Genomic DNA, 19399 nt, shown 5'->3' with positions numbered 1-19399 from the left:
CTAGACTTCTCTGATCTGTTAAGAGAAAGACACACTACAACTATACAGATGTTGCAATGCATTATGGATATTGTAGTTTACTAACAGACTTGTTATTTGGCAGGATTTGACATTTGAAATCTCCAGATTGCTTGAACTCGCTGATTATAATCAGCGATTCTTTGCATCATGGCACAACTATGATAGCCCCAACTTCTCAGATGTTTTAAAGTCATAGTGTCACATGCAGCAACATTCTTTACGATTTCTCTTATATTTTTCCTCATTTTCTGGTAAGAGAAAATAAAAGAGAAGTCAACACTTAATGCACCAAACTTTCTTAACCATCCAAATTTACTCTTACCCAGCTGTGCTCAGTGATGAATCCCACTTGATCATAAGACACCTTAGCATAAAAGACTGACATATAGCCAAGACTGGAGACATAATGCCAAAAAAAGTTATAAGAAGAACTTCTGCCTCCTGTTAAATGAACTTAAATGAAGTAAATGTTATTTCAGGGAAAAGTATTAAAGTATTAGTAGTAAAGGTACACTTGCAAAAATGTTGTAATAGATCTAATGAAACTAAATAAGTAAAAGGCAAAGCAACAAGTCCTTATATAAACAGCAACATAAAAAATCCTTAGATTTGCACTTTACTTGTGTAAATGTACTTTACTTGCTACATTCCTGCACTGGTGAGCAGAGGGTTGCACCACGACTGAAATTACAGTAATTGCTCCATCAGTGCACCAAGTATAGCAGTATTTCTTTAGGCCTGAAATTTAATAATTTAGTAATTACACTTACTCTAACACATGATCTACATTTTATTAAATGATATTCATGCATTTTTAAATGGTTCTTAAAATATAAAACTCATTTTTCCTTGCACTGGGCAAAGCAAGATGTTTTTCTCTTATCTCAGTCAGAGTGCTCCAGAAATTTTCTCTGACCTCAGAGAAGGTCAAAAATAAGAAAACATTGGTGAATCCCAAAAATCCATAGGTGCTGACAAAATGAGAACAAATAGTGAATACGAACAAAAATAAGAGGCATATATATTGTATATCGTGTCTTGCGTGAAGCCCAGTGTTTTTACACTACACCCATAATTCCAGGGGAGTATTACAATAATGAAACCTCTCCTCCATACTGGCTGTCAACTGAATTCCCTCTTTCAGGATTCAGTATTTCCAGCCCAAACATTAACTTTCAGTGTATTTATATCCTACATATGAAATCACACACTGCACTAAATACACAACATGTGTACTATTGTCCCACATACTTTTGTGTACATAACCAGTAGTGTGTGTCTTTTTGGACCAATGAGCTGTAATCACCACCTCACTTCCAGATAGCCTCCTTGCCAGCTGGAGACGCGTAACCATGGTAACCCCTGCCAACCCCTGCCATCCTCAGCTCCACTGGCATCTGCAATACCTGACAGAAAGCATGATGAATTTTTTGGTTCTGTTTTTTTTTTTTCTTTCACGTCTGTGGGAGTACTTTGGCTGTTAGAAAATGTGAACCTGTTGTGCATCTTGCAGGCGTCTTCATTGCCAGATTAAATTAGCTAAAAGCGAACACCAACCTGCTAACTCACTAAAGTTAAGCAAACATAATGTTAGGTGTGTACCAATCACATGGCATGCCATCCCAAAATCGTTTAAGACATATCAGTGAGTGTCAAAATGGAGGATAGAGCGACCAACATCCCTGGTGACATGCCACTAGCATGACTTAGAAAAACCTCAAACAATCATGTTGTAGCCATAACAAAGCTAATTATTAATAAAATATGTCATCTATCTATAATGGTACCCCTACCCACAATTCTTCATATAGTGTTTCCCAAATATGCACATCAGGCAGCTGACTCATGACCAAGAAATTCACTAGAGGTATTTATTACTCAGTGATGGTTCAGAGCTGCCTTGGTTGCTGTCTGAGAATTTCTGTTATGAACATTGTCATCTACTGCATTGCATTGTGAGATATTGGGATATTGTGAGATGTGTCATATTCATGCTGGCAGTGTCCAGATTCAGATTCAGAGAACTTTTTTTATCCCAAATGAACAATTTTGGTTTGACGACCTCGCCAGTTAGCATAAGAGATAAAAATAAGCAAACTTAATAAAATGAAATAAACAACAAACATACTTCTACTGTTTGCGCACAGTAATATTTCAGCGGAAATACTATACAACTCACATACTATTGGTGTCATATTAAAGTTTCGGACATACAGAAAAATCTAACATACTGTCCAGATTGTGGACAGTATTTTGTGTGTGTGTGTGTGTGTGTGTGTGTGTGTGTGGAGGACATGCATGTCTCCTTTCCCAATCTTTCAGCCTTTTTAAATGCAGTTAATAATGCATGGACTACCGTTAACTGATATGTCTGGAGAAAAATATTAAGTCTGCACATTTGCAGCGGATTGGCTATAGCTTTGTGGTTATCGTAGATGCCGAGAGAGAGAAGGCAGTGGCTGATGACAGTTTATTGTGATTACTTGTCTATTGGACATTTGCCATCACAGTGGAGTTGTGTTGTGTCGCGGCTGACATTTGCTGCTGTGGCTCCAGTGAAACTCATAACTCAACTGTTAAGAGATTGACTTCTGGAAGACTCAAGGAACATGGTTTTTGGGTATAGCTCAGTAGAAAGAAAGTAGATGCTACATGAAACTGCTCACAACAAGGTCTTTGGATTATCTTGAGTAACTGGGTCATGATTTTGGGAAAGAGATATTTCTGCTAGTTTCTCATGTGTAGTTTTTTGGCATTTCGAGCACTGCAAGCTGAGTGCCATCTAATCAGTTTCTTTACATTGGAGAGAAGGCAGACGTCTCTATGGCCGATATCTCCAACGTTTGGCAATATATCAAAATGATCTAGATTGATAAGTAGCACTTTAGGTAGAGCAAAATATATTTTTGATTTGGGGGTGAATTGTCCCTTCAAGGTTGAAGTTAAGTTCATGCTTGGGGCTTACTTCTGTCAGTCGTGGCATGGTAAGCAGAGCTAGTACACAAATCTTAAAAAAAGGTGGTGCTTTGTGAACTCAGCGTAAACATTGAGAGAATGAATGAATTAAACCTTAACATGCTTAATCTATTCTTGTAACAAACACAGCATGAGGATTCCCACACCCGAGTTGCGTGCTGCTTAATTCTACACAGTCTGTTCTGCCATGACCATGACCGGCTCTGCCACTTTCACCTCCTAATCCTTGACCTCTGACCTCACAGGAAGTATTTCGGGGAGAAGATCGGTCTGTACTTCGCATGGCTCGGTGTTTACACTCAGCTGCTGATACCAGCCTCCATAGTGGGGATCATCGTGTTTGGCTACGGGGTGGCAACAGTGGATACTAATATACCCAGGTACCAAAAAGTGCACTGCAGCTTTATTTGAGAAAGAACATATTGTAAAAAGAAACACTTTTCAGCTCAATTAAGGTGCAAAAAAAGGATTAAACCCATTTGAGAAATGACATTTTTTGCTACTGTGTTTAGTGAAATAAGAACAAATGTTTGGCTGCCACAGTGCTAACACTAGTCTGTGAAGAAGCTCCAAATGACTGTGAAACCGTTAGGAGAGTTGCGACACTTTCCCTGATTTTAAGCAAAAACAACAGCATGATGGACATTATGGACAACATTAGAAGGATGCAGAGGATTTGGATCTCTTCCTACCACAGTATAAATGTATGCACACGTGCCCTTACACACACACACACACACACACACACACACACACACAGCAGACAGGGATTGCCCAGATACCTGCAGTATCTGGCTTTAGACAGCGCTGTGTGGGAGGAACACAGAAGGCAGTGCTGGCAGTGTGTGCATGTGTGTGTGTGTGTGTGTGTGTGTGTGTGTGTGTGTGTGTGTGTGTGTGAAGCAAAAGGTTGATAATTCAGCCTACACTGACTATGAGTCAGGTCAAAGCAGAGAGGCTTGCTTGTATTGTGGTTATGTGTTAAAAGTTCCATTCATTTCTAATGGTTAACTGTTACTCTGGGTCTTTTTACTGGGACTGAATCCACAGACGGATGCAGAACTTGTCTTTATTTGATTTTTTTTAAGTGCAGGTGGCTTAAATTCAGTGTATTATCTTCAATTGTGAAACACCATGGGGTTAATGCTGTCAGATCCAGGTGCTCTGTGACTTAACTTTTGATGTCTTCCCCCCTCAGTTTGGAGATGTGTGATGAGCGTCTCAATTTCACCATGTGTCCTCTGTGTGACGGAGCCTGCGACTTCTGGCAGCTCAGCACCGCCTGCGGCACCGCCAGAGCTTCACACCTCTTTGACAACCCTGCCACCGTCTTCTTCGCCATCTTCATGTCTCTGTGGGGTGAGGTTATGCTTGTGTGAGTGTGTGTGTGTGTGTGTTTGAACAGGGGTGCTGAATTTGCAATTTGAAGGTGCTCTTTGATTTTGACTCATCTTAAGACCTCCTTCACTTTAAGTTGTGGGCTGTGGTGGAATTGTAAAAAAAAAAATCATGTGTCTTTTCATGAACACTTTTCCTTGACCTTGAGGAAAAACATTATGAGGTCAAGGACAGATGTGACGGAGAATTTATAAGCAATTGGTAAAAGACAAAATTTGGTTAGGTGCTCCAAAGATAGACTAAAAGCACATCTTTGTCCAACTTTGCCCCCTGTGTTCTTGCATGTTGTTCCATGCACGTTATATAAACATGGACAACATGGTAAAAAAAAAATCTTTTTTTATTGCCAAGGTTACACTTTAAATGCAAACAAAAATCCACCCTCATGAAAATCAGTGAAACACTTAACCTTTAGCTGATGAAGACAAAAACATGAGTTGGGTGTGAAAGTACTTTTTTTTTACACTAGAAACTGAAGCATAATATATATCTTGTTTTTTCTTTTTCAATCATGAGATACAGTTGGAGATGCCAGAAAAAAAAACTACTGAAGCCATTCTAATATCCTCATTGTATGGATTGTATTTCAATTTTATATGCAGTCAGATCAGGGATCATCTGATTACTGCCAAACCACAATTAACAAATGCACCTGGTCAGATCTTCATCAAAATGATCTGACTTTTCCTGTGTTTGTTTAGCGGTGCTGTTCCTGGAGCACTGGAAGCGCCGTCAGATCAGTTTGAGCTTCAGTTGGGATCTGACTGGCATCGAGGAGGACGAGGTATGTACAACACACACACACACGCAATCACACACACTCGAAGAAATTTACTATTGCACATATGTGGGCACTAATATTAAATGTAAACAAATGAGTGTGTCCGTCTGACTAAACACACACACAAATATATACACAAATACATATACATCATCCATATGACAAGACAGGATGTTGGACCATCCTGCACTACCTCCAATTATTTTTGTCAGAGCTAAAGCTTTTTCTATTTATTCCTATTGCTATATGAGTGCATGCCAACAACAGTATGTTTAAATCTGAGCAAATGGCTTGGTTTCTGTCAAAAACATGGGGAGAAGGCAATGAACAATGAAAAAAATGACACCCAAATTAGTAAGAAATAATTACAAAGTACAAGAAAGTTAATTGAAATTATTTTATTATTTTTTCAAATTATTAAAAAAAGAGAAAGAGCGTTTAAAAATAAACAAGGAAAGGATCTAGAAAAAGTGATTAAAAATTATGATAATTCTGTAATAAAATTTTAGATATGTAGTTTGATAATTAGAAATATGGTTTTCTCAGCTTTTTTTCTTTTTCCCTAGATGTTTTTTCCAAGCTTTAAAAAAAAAATTGCTAAACTCACACATCTTGGTAAGACAAGTTCCACAAACTGCAGGACATTTGCAAAGTTTTAGAAAATTATTTTTAAAAAGCATTGCATTATTGTTCAAGCATAATATATGCTTGAACAATAATGCAATATATGTCTTGCAGTTGGTGGAACTTTTCTTACCAAGTTGTGTAAGTTTCATTGCATTTGAAATGAAATTGAATTGCCATGAAAGACAGACATGCTGCACCCTTCTCCCCTCGCCACAAATAGGACAGATTACCTCCTCCACTGACTCTAAACACTAAAGACGTCATCCTCTGCAGAATCTCCTGTAATGCCATGAGAGAATGGACTGAAATGGTGCATTAATCATACACAACTACACATACAGAAAAAACACAGTTACACACATACATAAACATAATATACATGTATTTATCTCTTTCTCCTGTTTTTTTCTTCAGGAGCATCCGAGGCCAAAATACGAGACCATCCTCCTTCAGAAGAGACAGAGGAAGCAGAAAAATAAGAAGAAGAAGAAGAAAAAGAATGAGGTAGGGATGATTAGAAATGTAACTGCTTTGGACCACATTTCCCATAAAGCCTGTTTTCCAAACTCGTTAGTGTTTGCTAAATGAAATATGAACAATGTATGAATTCCATTCTCATAGCTGGACCTGACTGTCAACAATACTAATGGAAAGGTATTATACAGGGGAACTCATTCACTGCATAACATTTAAAGTAAAATATAACATTCAACAAGTCCGCACAATATATTCCCATTAGCCTCATGAATACAGGAAGTATTCTGTACTGCGGTCTGTGAGGGAGACAGAAACAGTGAAGCCATGAAATTCTTCCGCCTGGCTCAGTCTTCACGTTTGCAGTCAGCTGGTTCTTCATGCATCCTGATAGTTTGGATTCCAAAGCGTGCGGCAGACATCAGTGTGATAATCTAATGATCAGGAACGATCTAGATTCCCTCTGTAAATTGGGTCAATCACATTGAGTCCTGTTGGCCCACATACACTTTGCCTTGGTGACAGATGGCTTCCTGCCACAGGCTAACTCATTCACACGGTACAGGATCCCCGCCACACCACCCCAAAACCTGATCCTGGGATAAAAGTTGGAAACCTGAAGGATCCTGCAGCTGCTATTTTGTGTAGCTGTAGGGAAAGTGTAGACATATGCCATCTGCTGGTTAGATTTCAACAAAATGGAAAAGTACTGCACAGTTTCACAAGAAACTGAAATGGTTGATTATGTACAGTTTTACCATGGCCACGCTGAAATCTCTGTTCTGATTGGCCTCACGTTGGTTGTTTTTTTTGTCTAAGTTATCATTGGACATATTATGCCTCGCATACACTGGAAGACTTTGAAAAGACTAAAGTCTGACACCTTCTCATATCTAAAGACACACTCTGTAAGATTTTGCAAAGACTGGGGGTCTTGCAGGGTTACTATTTGCAAGGCTATAGCTAGATCGCTTTTGAGACGATTTCCCATCCTACTCCGGGTGAAAAATATTATTCCAAACTCCTGGCTGGCAAAAACACACAACTCTAGAAACACTAGATAAAAGGCGTCACAGTTCAACAGTATTTTTATTAATTTGGCATCAGTATAATCCGTAAAGATTAACTGTATTTGCAAACTTTTGAAATTTTGTTGCCTCTACTAGCTACCTTAGTTACCTGAATATGTTAGTGGGAAGAGGGAATTGTGTGTTTGGTGTGTGTCAATGTGTGTAACCTGCTGCTCTGTGTTGCAGCCAGATAAGCAGGAGGACGGGACAGTGACAGGGAAGGACAGATGGAGGCAAAAACTACTGTCTGCCATGGCTGCAGGAATACCGGTAACCCTTCCTCTCCCCTCGCCCTCTTCCTCTTCCTCCTCTCACCTTCCTTTTCCTCTTTCACTTCCTCTTTTCCCCCATTTTTTCCCTCTCCTTTTCCTTCTCACCTACCACTTCCTCCTCTCCTCCGTTTTCCTCTCCTGCAGGCTGCTGTCTATCTGTTCTTCTCTTCCTGTCACATCCTCTGGCTTCTGCAGTTTCAGGTATTTGTTTTGTGCAACTTTTTTTAACATTAATTCATATATCTGAAAGTCACAGAAACAAACTGAGCCTTTGTAATCTTCTCAAGTCTTTCTGTGCAACTAAATGTGTGACAGAGCTGTTATTTCAGCGTCTGTTGCCTGGTTGAAGTTGACTGAAAGATTTCCTGTTCTGTGCGAGCTTATGTGAGCTTCTCTCTTCCACTAATGAGGTAGAAATCTGTTCTAACTGAAAGTTTTAATTCGAGGCAGTCTGCTGCGGTGTCAATATTAGGAAATATTTGCTTCCTAAATTCAATATTTTCATTGATTGATGACTGTTTTGTAAGTAGGTTTTTAATAATGGACCTCATTGTAACGCTAGCCGTTTTTGTTTGGAGAGGTGTCTTCTCAGTGATGGACGTCTCATTTTCGGAATGAAACTTCTCGGTTATTTCAGATTTTTGCCAGCAGTGAGGGAACAGAATGTGCTTTCTCTCAGCAGAAGGAGACGAACCTGTTATTTGAGACAAATACAGTCTGTATCAACAGAAACAGGGGCAGTGTTGTCTGGAAACTTCAACAGGTGGAGTGTTTTTCTTCCAAAGCAGAGGGAAAATGTGAGGAAAGCAAAGACTTTCATTAACGTAAAATCAATTAACCATTTACTTACTGAGGCATTTTGAGACCTGCTGATAGAGAATGACATGTTAAAGAAGGACTTCAGGGTTTTCCATAAGCACCAACTATTGGTCTGATAGCTGGACATGAAAACACTGCAGACCAACTGATTCCTTACTGTTTCAAGCATAGCTTTCAAGTAACATCACTATCACTTTTAAGATGTTTTAAGATTGGGATGAAGGTCTTTCGTCATCAGACATCTGGATCTTAAGTTATCTGAGCAGCAAGCAGAGTTAATGTAGCAGCAGCTCGGCTCGCAGACCGCCCCTGAACCTCCCCGTGTCAACTAAAGAGCGTTGGAGAGACACTGATTTTTAACGTGAAACTGTTTTTTCACTGTTTTTACCAGGTTAAATCAGGTCTGTTTGTTTTGGGGCGCAGGGGCCTAAATATAGACTGCAGGCAGTGCAGTGGCACCGGGGCCCATGGATTGGGGGGGCTGTATATAGGGTGGACCTGTACAAAGGGGGGCCCTTGCTAGTGATTTGTCAACAAATCCCTCAAAAAAACCAAAATAAACTCCCTCTGTGCTTAAGAGCTCCATTAATGTGCAAAACCTAAAAACACATCAGTGCTACAGTAGCTGTTACTTCATCATCACAAACATACACACACACTGCAATTTATTTTGAGCCTCTAATACACACTTGTAACTAAATGCAGACTAATCCACGTCTGAAAATAGTCCCCCAGCAAATACACTACTTTCTTCTGTGCCCCACTGTTTCAGTAAACTACTTGTAAAAAATGAAACCATCAGTTTGTGATCTGCTGTTAAATATTTCCGTCTCCAGAGAGGTGAATGAGTTGAGGGCTGAGCGCCACAGAGAGGTTATCTTTAACTGTTGTAATCCCATGTTTAACAGGCATTTCAGCTCATCAGAGACAGGTGTAACTAATAACATTAATGATAGCTTATTGTGCTCGCTGGATCACAGACACCGAAATGAAACAGAGTTAATGGTAATTAATGCCATTAGTTACACCTGCGTTTTTCCAGCAATGTCAAGTCAAAATGTCTGCTGGGAAAAAAAATGTCTGTACAACTGCTGTTGTGCTGGTAGAACTAGAATTCTCCACCTGCAACCAACTGTCTGTAGAACTAAATTAAAAAAGACAAAGAGCGCACGGCATGAAAAGAGACAAAGACACAGAGACAATGAGAGAGACACACAAATAAAGAGAGAGAGAGACTTGGAGAAGTAGAAGGATGGAGAGCAGCAGAGGGAGGGAGGCTGAGTGGGAGTGAGGCATGCTGGGCTGGAAGCCAGGGGTAAGATTAGGGAACGTCACTATGGCGACACAGAAACCTCTCTCTCTCTCTCACACACACACACATACACACACAAACACAAACATGATTGATTTTATACCTGTGACAGTGAAGTGAGCTTTAACATCAAATCTCAAGACATTACAGTTCATTCTGTATTCAGTATTTTTATGACTACTCAATGTACAGACCAAAACATCGCCTGGGAAATCAGCACTTTGAAAGTGCCTCGTCATAATGTGACGGACAAACAGATATTTTTACATTATTGTTACCTTGTGCTTTATTTATAGATGAAGCCGGGTCCGGTACTCAGTGACGGACAGATCTCTTTCAAAACCTTTCACATCATTTCTTAAATTAGAAGATGTCAGTGCTAATAATGTGAGACGTGTCAAAGAGCTATAATAAGATCATATATACAGGATCATTTTAAATATTTCAGCACTCAGAGGTAGTGGTGTCTTTGAGAATTTTTGTAACTCTCATGATTTTATTCAAAATCGATCCTCTATTAAATTCATTGAACAGACGGCATGATTTTCAGTCTCTTGCTCAAGTACGCTAAACTGTCAACTGCCAAACCAAATCTCTGGTGTCCTTATTTCACTGAAATACAACATGAAACAAGTGAAATAGACATACAGGCACAGAGTTGTTTTCTTCACCAGAGTTGGTTTGAGTTGTTTAAGGCCACAGTGTACGTTCATCAGCTGTTTTTGTTTGTTTACATTACTGCTGATAGCTACTGGGCTCAGTCGGTTTCTGGTTGATGGCGTAGAATGTATTCAAAAGTATACAAGTGGACCAAGAGAACTCAGATCAAATTTTACAACTAGGCAGTGCTGGTCAAATAAAAACCAAGTCTGTTACTGCACTGCTTACCTCTCACCCCAGATGTTCTCAGAATCATGTTTTAGCTTAGTGTTTAACTGTTATACGAGATTATTTGTTGCCACCTGCCCGTCATTGTGTCTAACAGACGACTTCACATACATTAGTCAACCACCAGCGGGAGCATTTATTGGTCTGGTACTGCACAGTGCATTCTGGTAGTTGTAGGTTTTCTACCTCTTGAGCAAAACTGAACGCCACAGTTCTTTTTCTGTGTTTTCTCTGATAATGTAGCACCAATTTGAAAAGTATTTCAATCTTCCTACTGCAAAGAGAGGGCTAAGTTTTATAAAAAGGTGTGTATGGTAGCGTTGTCTTGGTTCCTTCATCAAAAAGCCAATTGGATTTTTCCATTAGGTTCTTGATCAGTGTAGAAAATTGGAAAAAGAACATTTATGATACTTACACAGTTTGTTGAGCAAGATAATCTCCACAAATGAACACCACTTTTAGGATTTTTTAGGCCTAAATGCAGTCATCAGGAGTAAAATGTTACACCATGGTTGCTCCACCTGACGTTGCCACCACAACAACACGACGGCGGTCTGTAGTCACATTTATCTGCTTATTAACAATCTTTTTTTAAGACTCATAAAAGCCTTAAGGTTCAGAGTGGGGTATTTACTTACATATTTTGTATCGTAGAACAGAACGTGAAAGTCTCTTCCGCTTGTGTATACCACTGCCCTTATTTCAACCAAACCAAAAAACCTGCTCAAAAACCCCATTGGCTTTGAGAGTAGGGAACTGAGGTGCTGGAATGCTAAATCATTTTCAGTTTTTTGGACTCATTACTGGGCCACTCTATACTTCTTTAAAGAGGCTAGTTTGCCTGGACTTAAATCAGCAGATTCAGAGCTATAGGGCCAGCAAACCTGAAAAATACCATAGTGAATCACAGGCATAAATGTAGCAGCGACAGTATTTCTGAAACCTATGAGTCATTATCGTTTTGCGTCATTATTGACAGGTGTTAGTGGCACGACGGTCATTTTTGCATGTATTCAATGTGACACATTGCATTGTGGGATAAGATGACCTGATGACCTGTCCATGATGTATCCCACCTCATACCCACTGTTCACTGGGCTCACTGGATGAGTTTTAGTCAGCTGCAACCAATTATGATGGATGAACAAATGAATGCACCCCTCGTGTGTGTGTGTGTGTGTGTGTGTGTGTGTGTGTGTGTGTGTGTGTGTGTGTGTGTGTGTGTGTGTGTGTGTGTGTGCGCGGTAAATATCTTGGTTGTCCTTGCAGCTGCATCAGATTTTCACATGGATATGAACATGCTGATATGATTTCGTTGCACATTCTTTCATTGCTTCCCAGCTAATTAAATGCAATACAACTACCATGTTTTTGACACGAAAGAAAAAAAGAAATAGAGAGAGGGAGGATGAACTGAGGAGGCAAGTGACAGAGAGAAATAAAGATCTCCGTCACCAGACGAAGGCTTTCACTAGGCTTTCCTCAGCGGAGGTAACAAGCCAAATATAACACCTGACCCATTTACTACTACCATTCTCTGTGATGGCCGTCCCCACCAACAATCACACACAGACACCTCTACTTTGAAGGTCTTTTTTTGTCCTCCAATAAGTGGATCCCTCAAGTTCATCACCTGGTGTGTGTTTGTGAATTAAAAAAAAAAAGTATGACTAGCAAAGCTCTTTAGTATCTTGGTTGAAATTAATACACAGGCCAAAAAAAATCAGCAGTCGTATTTTAAATCTTAATATACATATTTCATCTCTCATACTATATATATGTTTTGTCACTATTGATTAAAATGCACTATTTACAGGTGTTATAAAACAGTATAAAGTAAAGAACAGTGTGTTGCATGAAGTTGAAGGTTTTGTATTTTTTTTTAAGATCATTTTTTCTGGCTTTTTTTTTTTTAAAGATTATTTTTTGGGGCATTTTTCCCTTTATTGATAGGATAGCTAAGGATAGACAAAAGGGGAATGACATGCAGCAAAGAGCCACAGACTGGACTTGAACTCTGGCCACTGCAAAAGCCTCAGCCATGTGAGGTGCAAACAAAATGAGCTAGAGGTCATCCCATTTTGCACATTTTGAAGTCTGTGTGAATACAGTGTGGACTTCAGAATGCATTGTGCCAGTGTATCCACTAGATGGTGCTGTTGTCCTACTCAGCAGATTGAAGGACTTTTACTGTACAGACTCCCTGAACATCATTCAGTGACTGTGTGTGAAATTCCTGCTCTTGCCTGCCACTGTGAGAATGTGTGTGTGTGTGTGTATGGGTGAGGGGGTTCATATGCATGAGTATGGAGATACAGAATTCATTTTGTTTTTTTGCGGAGATCAAATTGTATTTAACCACAAACAGGCTCTGAAGCAGCTCCTCTTTTTGACACAAGTAGGTCAGCTTCTCCTGCTGGTTTTAAGTTCAGGGAACGATGCTGTGCACGCTTGTTAGAGAGAGTATGAGGGTGGAGTCAAGGGTCCCTCCTTTTGAGCACCGGACCATCATGAACTTTTGGAATTGTCTAGCTTTGAGAACACTGTCTAAGGAAGACAGATGCTCGGCATTCTTTTGCATCTCCAAAAATGAACCGAGCCATGTCCCTGATATCAAAAGTGGCACAATGATGAGTAAAATGTTTACAGACTTAGGGTGTAGTCTGACCCTGAAAACTGTCGAAATGTCTTTATTTCATGAACAAGGAGCACAAAATAATGAGACAGTCCTCTTTTTTGTTGCTGTTCTTTGCTCTTCTTTACAGGGAGGTCAAAGGTCAGCTGGTCGGCATCAGGCAATTATCTATGACCTTGATTATGTTTTAGCTGGGTTAGGGGTCCACCAATATTGGTTTTATAGGGCCGATACCGATTATTAGTAGTTATTGAGACCGATAACGGATATTTGGAACCGATTTGTATTTACAATAAAAATGAAAAAATTTGTGTTAACATTTAGAATTTGAAATATAAGAAACTCCAACACAAAACTTGCTGAAATGCTTTTAGCAAATGTGTATTGTGAATCCAAGCTGAAACTTTAGATCTCATATACAATAAGTTCCGGGCATCTTTTCTTATAAAGTCAAGTGAAAATTTAAAGAAATTTCCTTGCACTTTTTAAATAATTAATTTTATCCATGATCATTAAAATAAAATGCTGATCGGCAAAATGCCAAATATTGGCTTTAATAATCGGCCAGGCCGATGATCTGCGGACCCCTAGTCTTGGTTTTGTTTCTCCAGTCTTTGTTGGGTGCCCACCTTGAATCTGTGCTGATTGTATAGATCTTCTGTGCTGCAGGGTTAAAGATATGTGTGAGGCATCCATTTTTTTTTACAGACGTGGATGTAAACTATAACTACAACTTTACTGGTTTTTAGGAGGTTTACAACTATAAGGTGTTAATTCTAGTTTTTCATGTCAACAATAAAACAATGTTTACACAAAAATGCCCATTTTAGTGTCTGAACAAATGGATAAATCCCAGGGTCCAAGGAATAAAAAACATTTGTTCCGAGCTGGTCTCTAAAAGTAGGATGCAGACTGCATAACAGGCCATTGTGCTCCTTTATGTCTCTCTGTTGAGACGTGGTAACACTTCCTGTGGAGGCGGTGAAATACAGATGGCTGCTGTTGCTTCAACTCTCCATTCAGCTTTTACAAACTGTTTGAAAGGAGGACAGGAGACTGTGACAATGCTTTTCACATCAGGATATTTGAAAGATTTATCAATGCAAACGTGTGAAAAAGCTTTTTTTCTTCCTCGCTTGTCTTTTTTGATGTCTCAGTGGGCGACTCTGCATCCTAACAAATGTTAATAAAGCTTTGATCACTGTACAAACTTTTCTTCTCTTGTCCTCTCCCATGTCCCCCTGTCCATCTTGTCAGGCTGCCATAGAGAAGTTGACCTGGAAAGACCGTCTTCCTGGATACTTCATCAACGTTTCCTCTATCCTCTTTATGGTTAGTACATAAAAATCAGGTTAATGCTCTACTTAGGATCATACATTTCTCAGTATATATATGCATTAAAGTGCTTTACATGGAATAATAAACACGTATATGATAAGCTAATGTACATAAATGCCTATACGACTGACCTACATCGATGTGATCTTTGAAATATTCATTTCAGCCTCTGCACTGTGACGATCAGACAAATATGGTGGAATAATGACTTATTTATTGTAATTTTTTTCCCTCCTTTCTGCTGTCAGTTTGGCTTGACGTTTTCAGCAGTTTTCGGCGTCATCATCTACCGCATCACAGTGTCGGCCCTGATGGCGATGAGCCCAGACCCGGAGACCAAGTCCAATGTTAGGGTGACAGTGACGGCCACTGCGGTCATCATCAACCTGGTGGTCATTCTAATCCTTGATGAAATCTACGGTGCTGTGGCGCTGTGGCTGACTGAGCTAGGTACAGAAATACCGATATTTACTTTTGTAGTGCGGTGCCTTCAAGAAACAAACCCAAACAAACTATGTTAGAATAAGCATTACTAGTTGACCTCAACAATTTTAGTCATTCTTTCTCAATCATTAAGTAAATAGTTTGACATTTTTTGGAAACTTTTATTTGCGTTTTTGCTGGGAGTTAAATAAAAGAGAGATGCCGCTCTCATGTCTGTAGCCAACTATGAAGGTTGGCAAAGCTGTGATGTTTAGCTTAGATTAGCCCAACAACAGGGAGCAAGAGAAAACGGCTCATATCTTTCCAAAGATAACATAATATCCTGTAAAACTAAAACTTGTTTCATACAGAATATCCAAACAAGGCGTAATGTGTTATATTGGTGGTACAGTGGTGCAGGAATGAGTCCTAAAACCTGGAAATTAGTTTGCATTTCTGTACCTTCTGTTCCCTCCTCTTGAAGTCAGTGTTTTTGTTTTTTTTAATGGGTTTTTGGTTAAATGCGTGACATAAGTAAGTAATAAAAGATTGTTATTGCCATACCACTATAACTCATCTTGTCAAGACGTTTGTTCAGCTGACATTTCTTCTGCATAGGGTGAAAAGACTCCAGGGCTCATGAGCTGTTATGCTTCACTTTGATTTCATCTCCTTGAAATAAACAGTAATGCCATCAGGAATGTGGCCCTATCAAAGAATACTTTTTTATTAATAGAATAGTTACTTACTTAAATTTGTCAAATATCCAGCTGAGTTTTGCCTCATTATGATTCTTTCTTGATACTAATGGGAATCGATTTATGATGACATATTTCAAAAATTAGAGATTATAAATAATTAAAATTCTGCCCAAGCATCTTGTTAAAGAAAGTCAGCACTTTTACTTCTAATCATCGTGTGTGTGTGTGTGTGTGTGTGTGTGTGAGAGAGAGAGAATTTCCTTCCTCTTGGTGTACAGTTTGATGAAACTTTGATGTTTTTATGCTCCACTCGTCCCATCAGTCATCCCAGGAGGTTTCAACCACATTTACATTCATATTCAAAAACCTCTGAAACACAAGAAAATAATGGGAAGCAGAAGTGTGAGAAAGAGGGAATGTGTGTGTATGAGTTTATGTGTGTGCATGCGTGCGGACGTGCGTGCCGTGTGAAAAGTGCTAGTATTTTAACCTACTTCCAGCACAGTGATCATGTTCTGACTTAAATTCATGAGTCAGACTGGCAGAATCACCACCTCACCCCAAGTAAAGAAACACACTGTAAAAAACCTCTTTCATTTTAAAAAGAAAAAAAAATATATGATGACAGCCAAACCCCCCTCAGTCATTCGTTCGTCTCTACTCCTTACTGTCCTCACAAAACACTGTCATGTCTCTCTCACAGTTTCTCTTCACCTGTTTTTCAGAGATTCCTAAAACAGAAACCAACTTTGAGGAGCGTCTCATCCTGAAAGCCTTCCTGCTCAAGTTTATGAATGCATATGCACCCATCTTTTATGTGGCTTTCTTCAAGGGGCGGTAAGTCCTGCTTTCACATGTGCAGGAGTGCATTAGTGCATTGCAGTCCTGCCAAAACTATGTATCTCCAAAATATCTGTTTTCCCAACTGAATTGCCAGAAAAATTGTAGCAATCGAAGCATTGTGCATTTCTCCAAACCACAGATTTTGAGGTTAATGTGTAGTTAGGTTAAGGCAAGAAAAGATAAGATTTTTGGCTTAAAATAAGATGGATTTTAGTGGCACAATCACAGCTGGAGAAGCAGTTGATATCACGGTTAAGTAGAACCACTTTTCATGAAACTGTCCCCGGTGGAAACAGTAATTGGTCGCTAAAAACCACCCATGTATGGTGGCTAAAAGCAGCTGGAAACACAGCAATGCCTTGCTAAAGAACAACCTGTGTGTTATTTGTTGGTATCAAACAGGCGCCCGTGGTGGTCTGCAGCTTGGCAGCTGTCTTGCATAGGTGACGCGCTGTCCACAACCCCCTCCACTTCCTGATGACAAAGTCAACTTTTATACCTCACTTTAGAAACCTGTCCAAATTCCATGATTTTATTTTATGGAGTAGGTGTGCGTACTATGTGAAGACTCAAAGTATCAAATTGCTCAATCTACAGAGAAATCCACACAGTCCATATTAAGAAATTGCTTCTAAACGAGCCGTCAGGGCTTGGGTGAAGTTGTGATGTCACAAATCTATTATATTGAAATAGAAACTGCAGTTGCAGTTTTGTTACAATCTTCTCCTAGCTGCAGTGATGGTGCAGACACACTGAGAGCACAGAAGTGGAAGAACCAGAAACACTGAGCAGACTTGGCTGTCTGGAAATGGGTCTTACAGAGATGGGTGCTAAAACAGAGCGTTTCAGCCAAACAGTGAATATATTGACATAATATATTCAGGCAGACAGACTGAGAAATTTTTTATTTTGAATATTAAAGCATGTAAACCTCTTCAGGTAAATACTTCAAACACAGATATGAACCTAAAAATGAGCAAAATGTGGGACCTTTAATATTAAACATAAAACGTACAAATGTAACATATAATATCAACATTTTCTAACATACAATGCCAACATTTTCTTCTGCCGACTGAGCTGGTTTTCCATGTGTTTGTTTTGAGCTTTGTGACGATGCGTTTTCAGCTAACCAATTGAGTTTATCGAGGTAAATAATAAAAATAAGATAAAGGAATATTTAATCCTTAAGTTTATGTGAAAAAATTTGGAGAAACATGGTTTTCTGTTGGCAGCAATGGTATTGATGCTGTTACACAATTGATTGCATTAATTTTGGAAATAAAACACATTGTAATATCCAGGTGAAGCTTCTCAGTCCTTATTGTGTCTTTCCACAGGTTTGCTGGTCGACCTGGAAATTACGTGTACGTCTTTAACGATTATCGGATGGAAGAGGTTTGTTGTATCTCTTACTTCCCGTTTGACTGAATAATTGAAACACAATGTAATAATAAGTAATTGTACTAATGAAGTGTGTGTCTCCCTCAGTGTGCACCAGGGGGCTGCCTCATTGAGCTGTGCATTCAGCTCAGCATCATCATGCTGGGGAAGCAGCTAATCCAGAACAACATCTTTGAGATCGGCATCCCGTAAGTACACTGCACTCCTTTTCTTTGCATGTGCTCACTGAGTAGGAATATTTGGAGACACTGAAGTGGGATATTTTGTGTAATGTGTTATTCTCTGACACCGAACAGACACGCCTTTATACACACTGACAAGCACTTAGAACATTTCCTCTCCACCGTCTTGTTCTAATAACATTCCTGCCGTGTCTGTACAGTGGTGCTCCATCTTTTACATGCAAATCTCAAAGGTCAGAGGTCGGCTCTGTTTATAACAACTGTCACACAACAGAGAGGCCTTTTGGCTTCAGGCTGCACTGTTACTGTTGCTGTGAGCACAGCTTGACCTTCTGTCCTGTTGGGTGAGTCTCTTCAAACACTGGGGTTTCTCCATGACGTCCTGAGGGATCAGCGAGCCACAGCACATCCCATCATATCATCTACACACCACCCACTCATCTGCTTTACATTCAGCCACTTAAAAGCTTTCACACCTGGGAGTCGACCAGTAAAACCACAGTCTCATACTGTGGGCCAGTACAAAGAATCTCGAGCGGCTGAGTGGAGGATGTACATTAGAGGTTTTCACAGGTTTGAAAAAATTATACCTGACCCTAAAAGCCCCTGAAGATGTATAAGACAGACCTGTCCATTTGAAAAAGTCAAGCCGACATCCCCCCAAAGAGGATTTACAGCCGCGTCATCCTGAGCTCCCACCCATGAGACCTAAACAAGTGACTAGCCCTCAAGAGTCATGGCCAGTTAAATTATAAAAGAAGGGTGTGTTTTGCTGCATTTGGAGGAGCCTTGGACAATCCCGTTGACTCATTGTAACACACTGAGGTTTGAAATACTGACTTCAAATTATGTGGCTGCTGAATTTGAGCCCAGTATGTGCAGAATGTGGGAGATAAGGCATGAAGCTTAAGATAAAGATTCAGATATATTGAGAAAAAAAAAATGCTCCTTACTTCAGAACTTACCTGAGAACCATCACGTTTTTAAGTTGTCCTCAGTATCACAGTAATCCATCGATAGTTATCCATGTTTACATTGCAAACGAGATCTGCTAAAAACTAATTTGGCAAACTTCTTATGGTTTGAATTTGTTGGGGAAGCTACTTTGAGAGCTTTGCAAGTTACCAATGACTTCACACTGGGAGAAGCTAAACTACAGCCAAGCTACTCTAGGGAGAAATCTAGTTTGTGTAACTAAAGCTACTTCGAAAAGGTATATCAAACTACTTTGTTAA

The 19399-nt window shown here is 39.5% G+C and overlaps 1 protein-coding gene across 1 annotated transcript in view; it reads left to right on the top strand.

The window, feature by feature from the left end:
• The window catches only part of ano2b (anoctamin 2b), a 91247-nt gene that overhangs the window by 36654 nt on the left and 35194 nt on the right, over positions 1–19399 (top strand). The window contains exons 12-21 of the mRNA XM_042511446.1: positions 3243–3377; positions 4196–4356; positions 5097–5179; positions 6218–6307; positions 7534–7617; positions 14531–14605; positions 14860–15061; positions 16461–16572; positions 17919–17976; positions 18070–18170. Coding sequence (XP_042367380.1) covers positions 3243–3377; positions 4196–4356; positions 5097–5179; positions 6218–6307; positions 7534–7617; positions 14531–14605; positions 14860–15061; positions 16461–16572; positions 17919–17976; positions 18070–18170 — 1101 coding nt within the window. The remainder of the gene's footprint in view (positions 1–3242; positions 3378–4195; positions 4357–5096; positions 5180–6217; positions 6308–7533; positions 7618–14530; positions 14606–14859; positions 15062–16460; positions 16573–17918; positions 17977–18069; positions 18171–19399) is intronic.

Source organism: Plectropomus leopardus, chromosome 22 (assembly GCF_008729295.1).
Source record: "Plectropomus leopardus isolate mb chromosome 22, YSFRI_Pleo_2.0, whole genome shotgun sequence".
Lineage (NCBI taxonomy): Eukaryota > Metazoa > Chordata > Actinopteri > Perciformes > Serranidae > Plectropomus > Plectropomus leopardus.
This window is presented reverse-complemented; position numbering and strand designations above follow the sequence as displayed.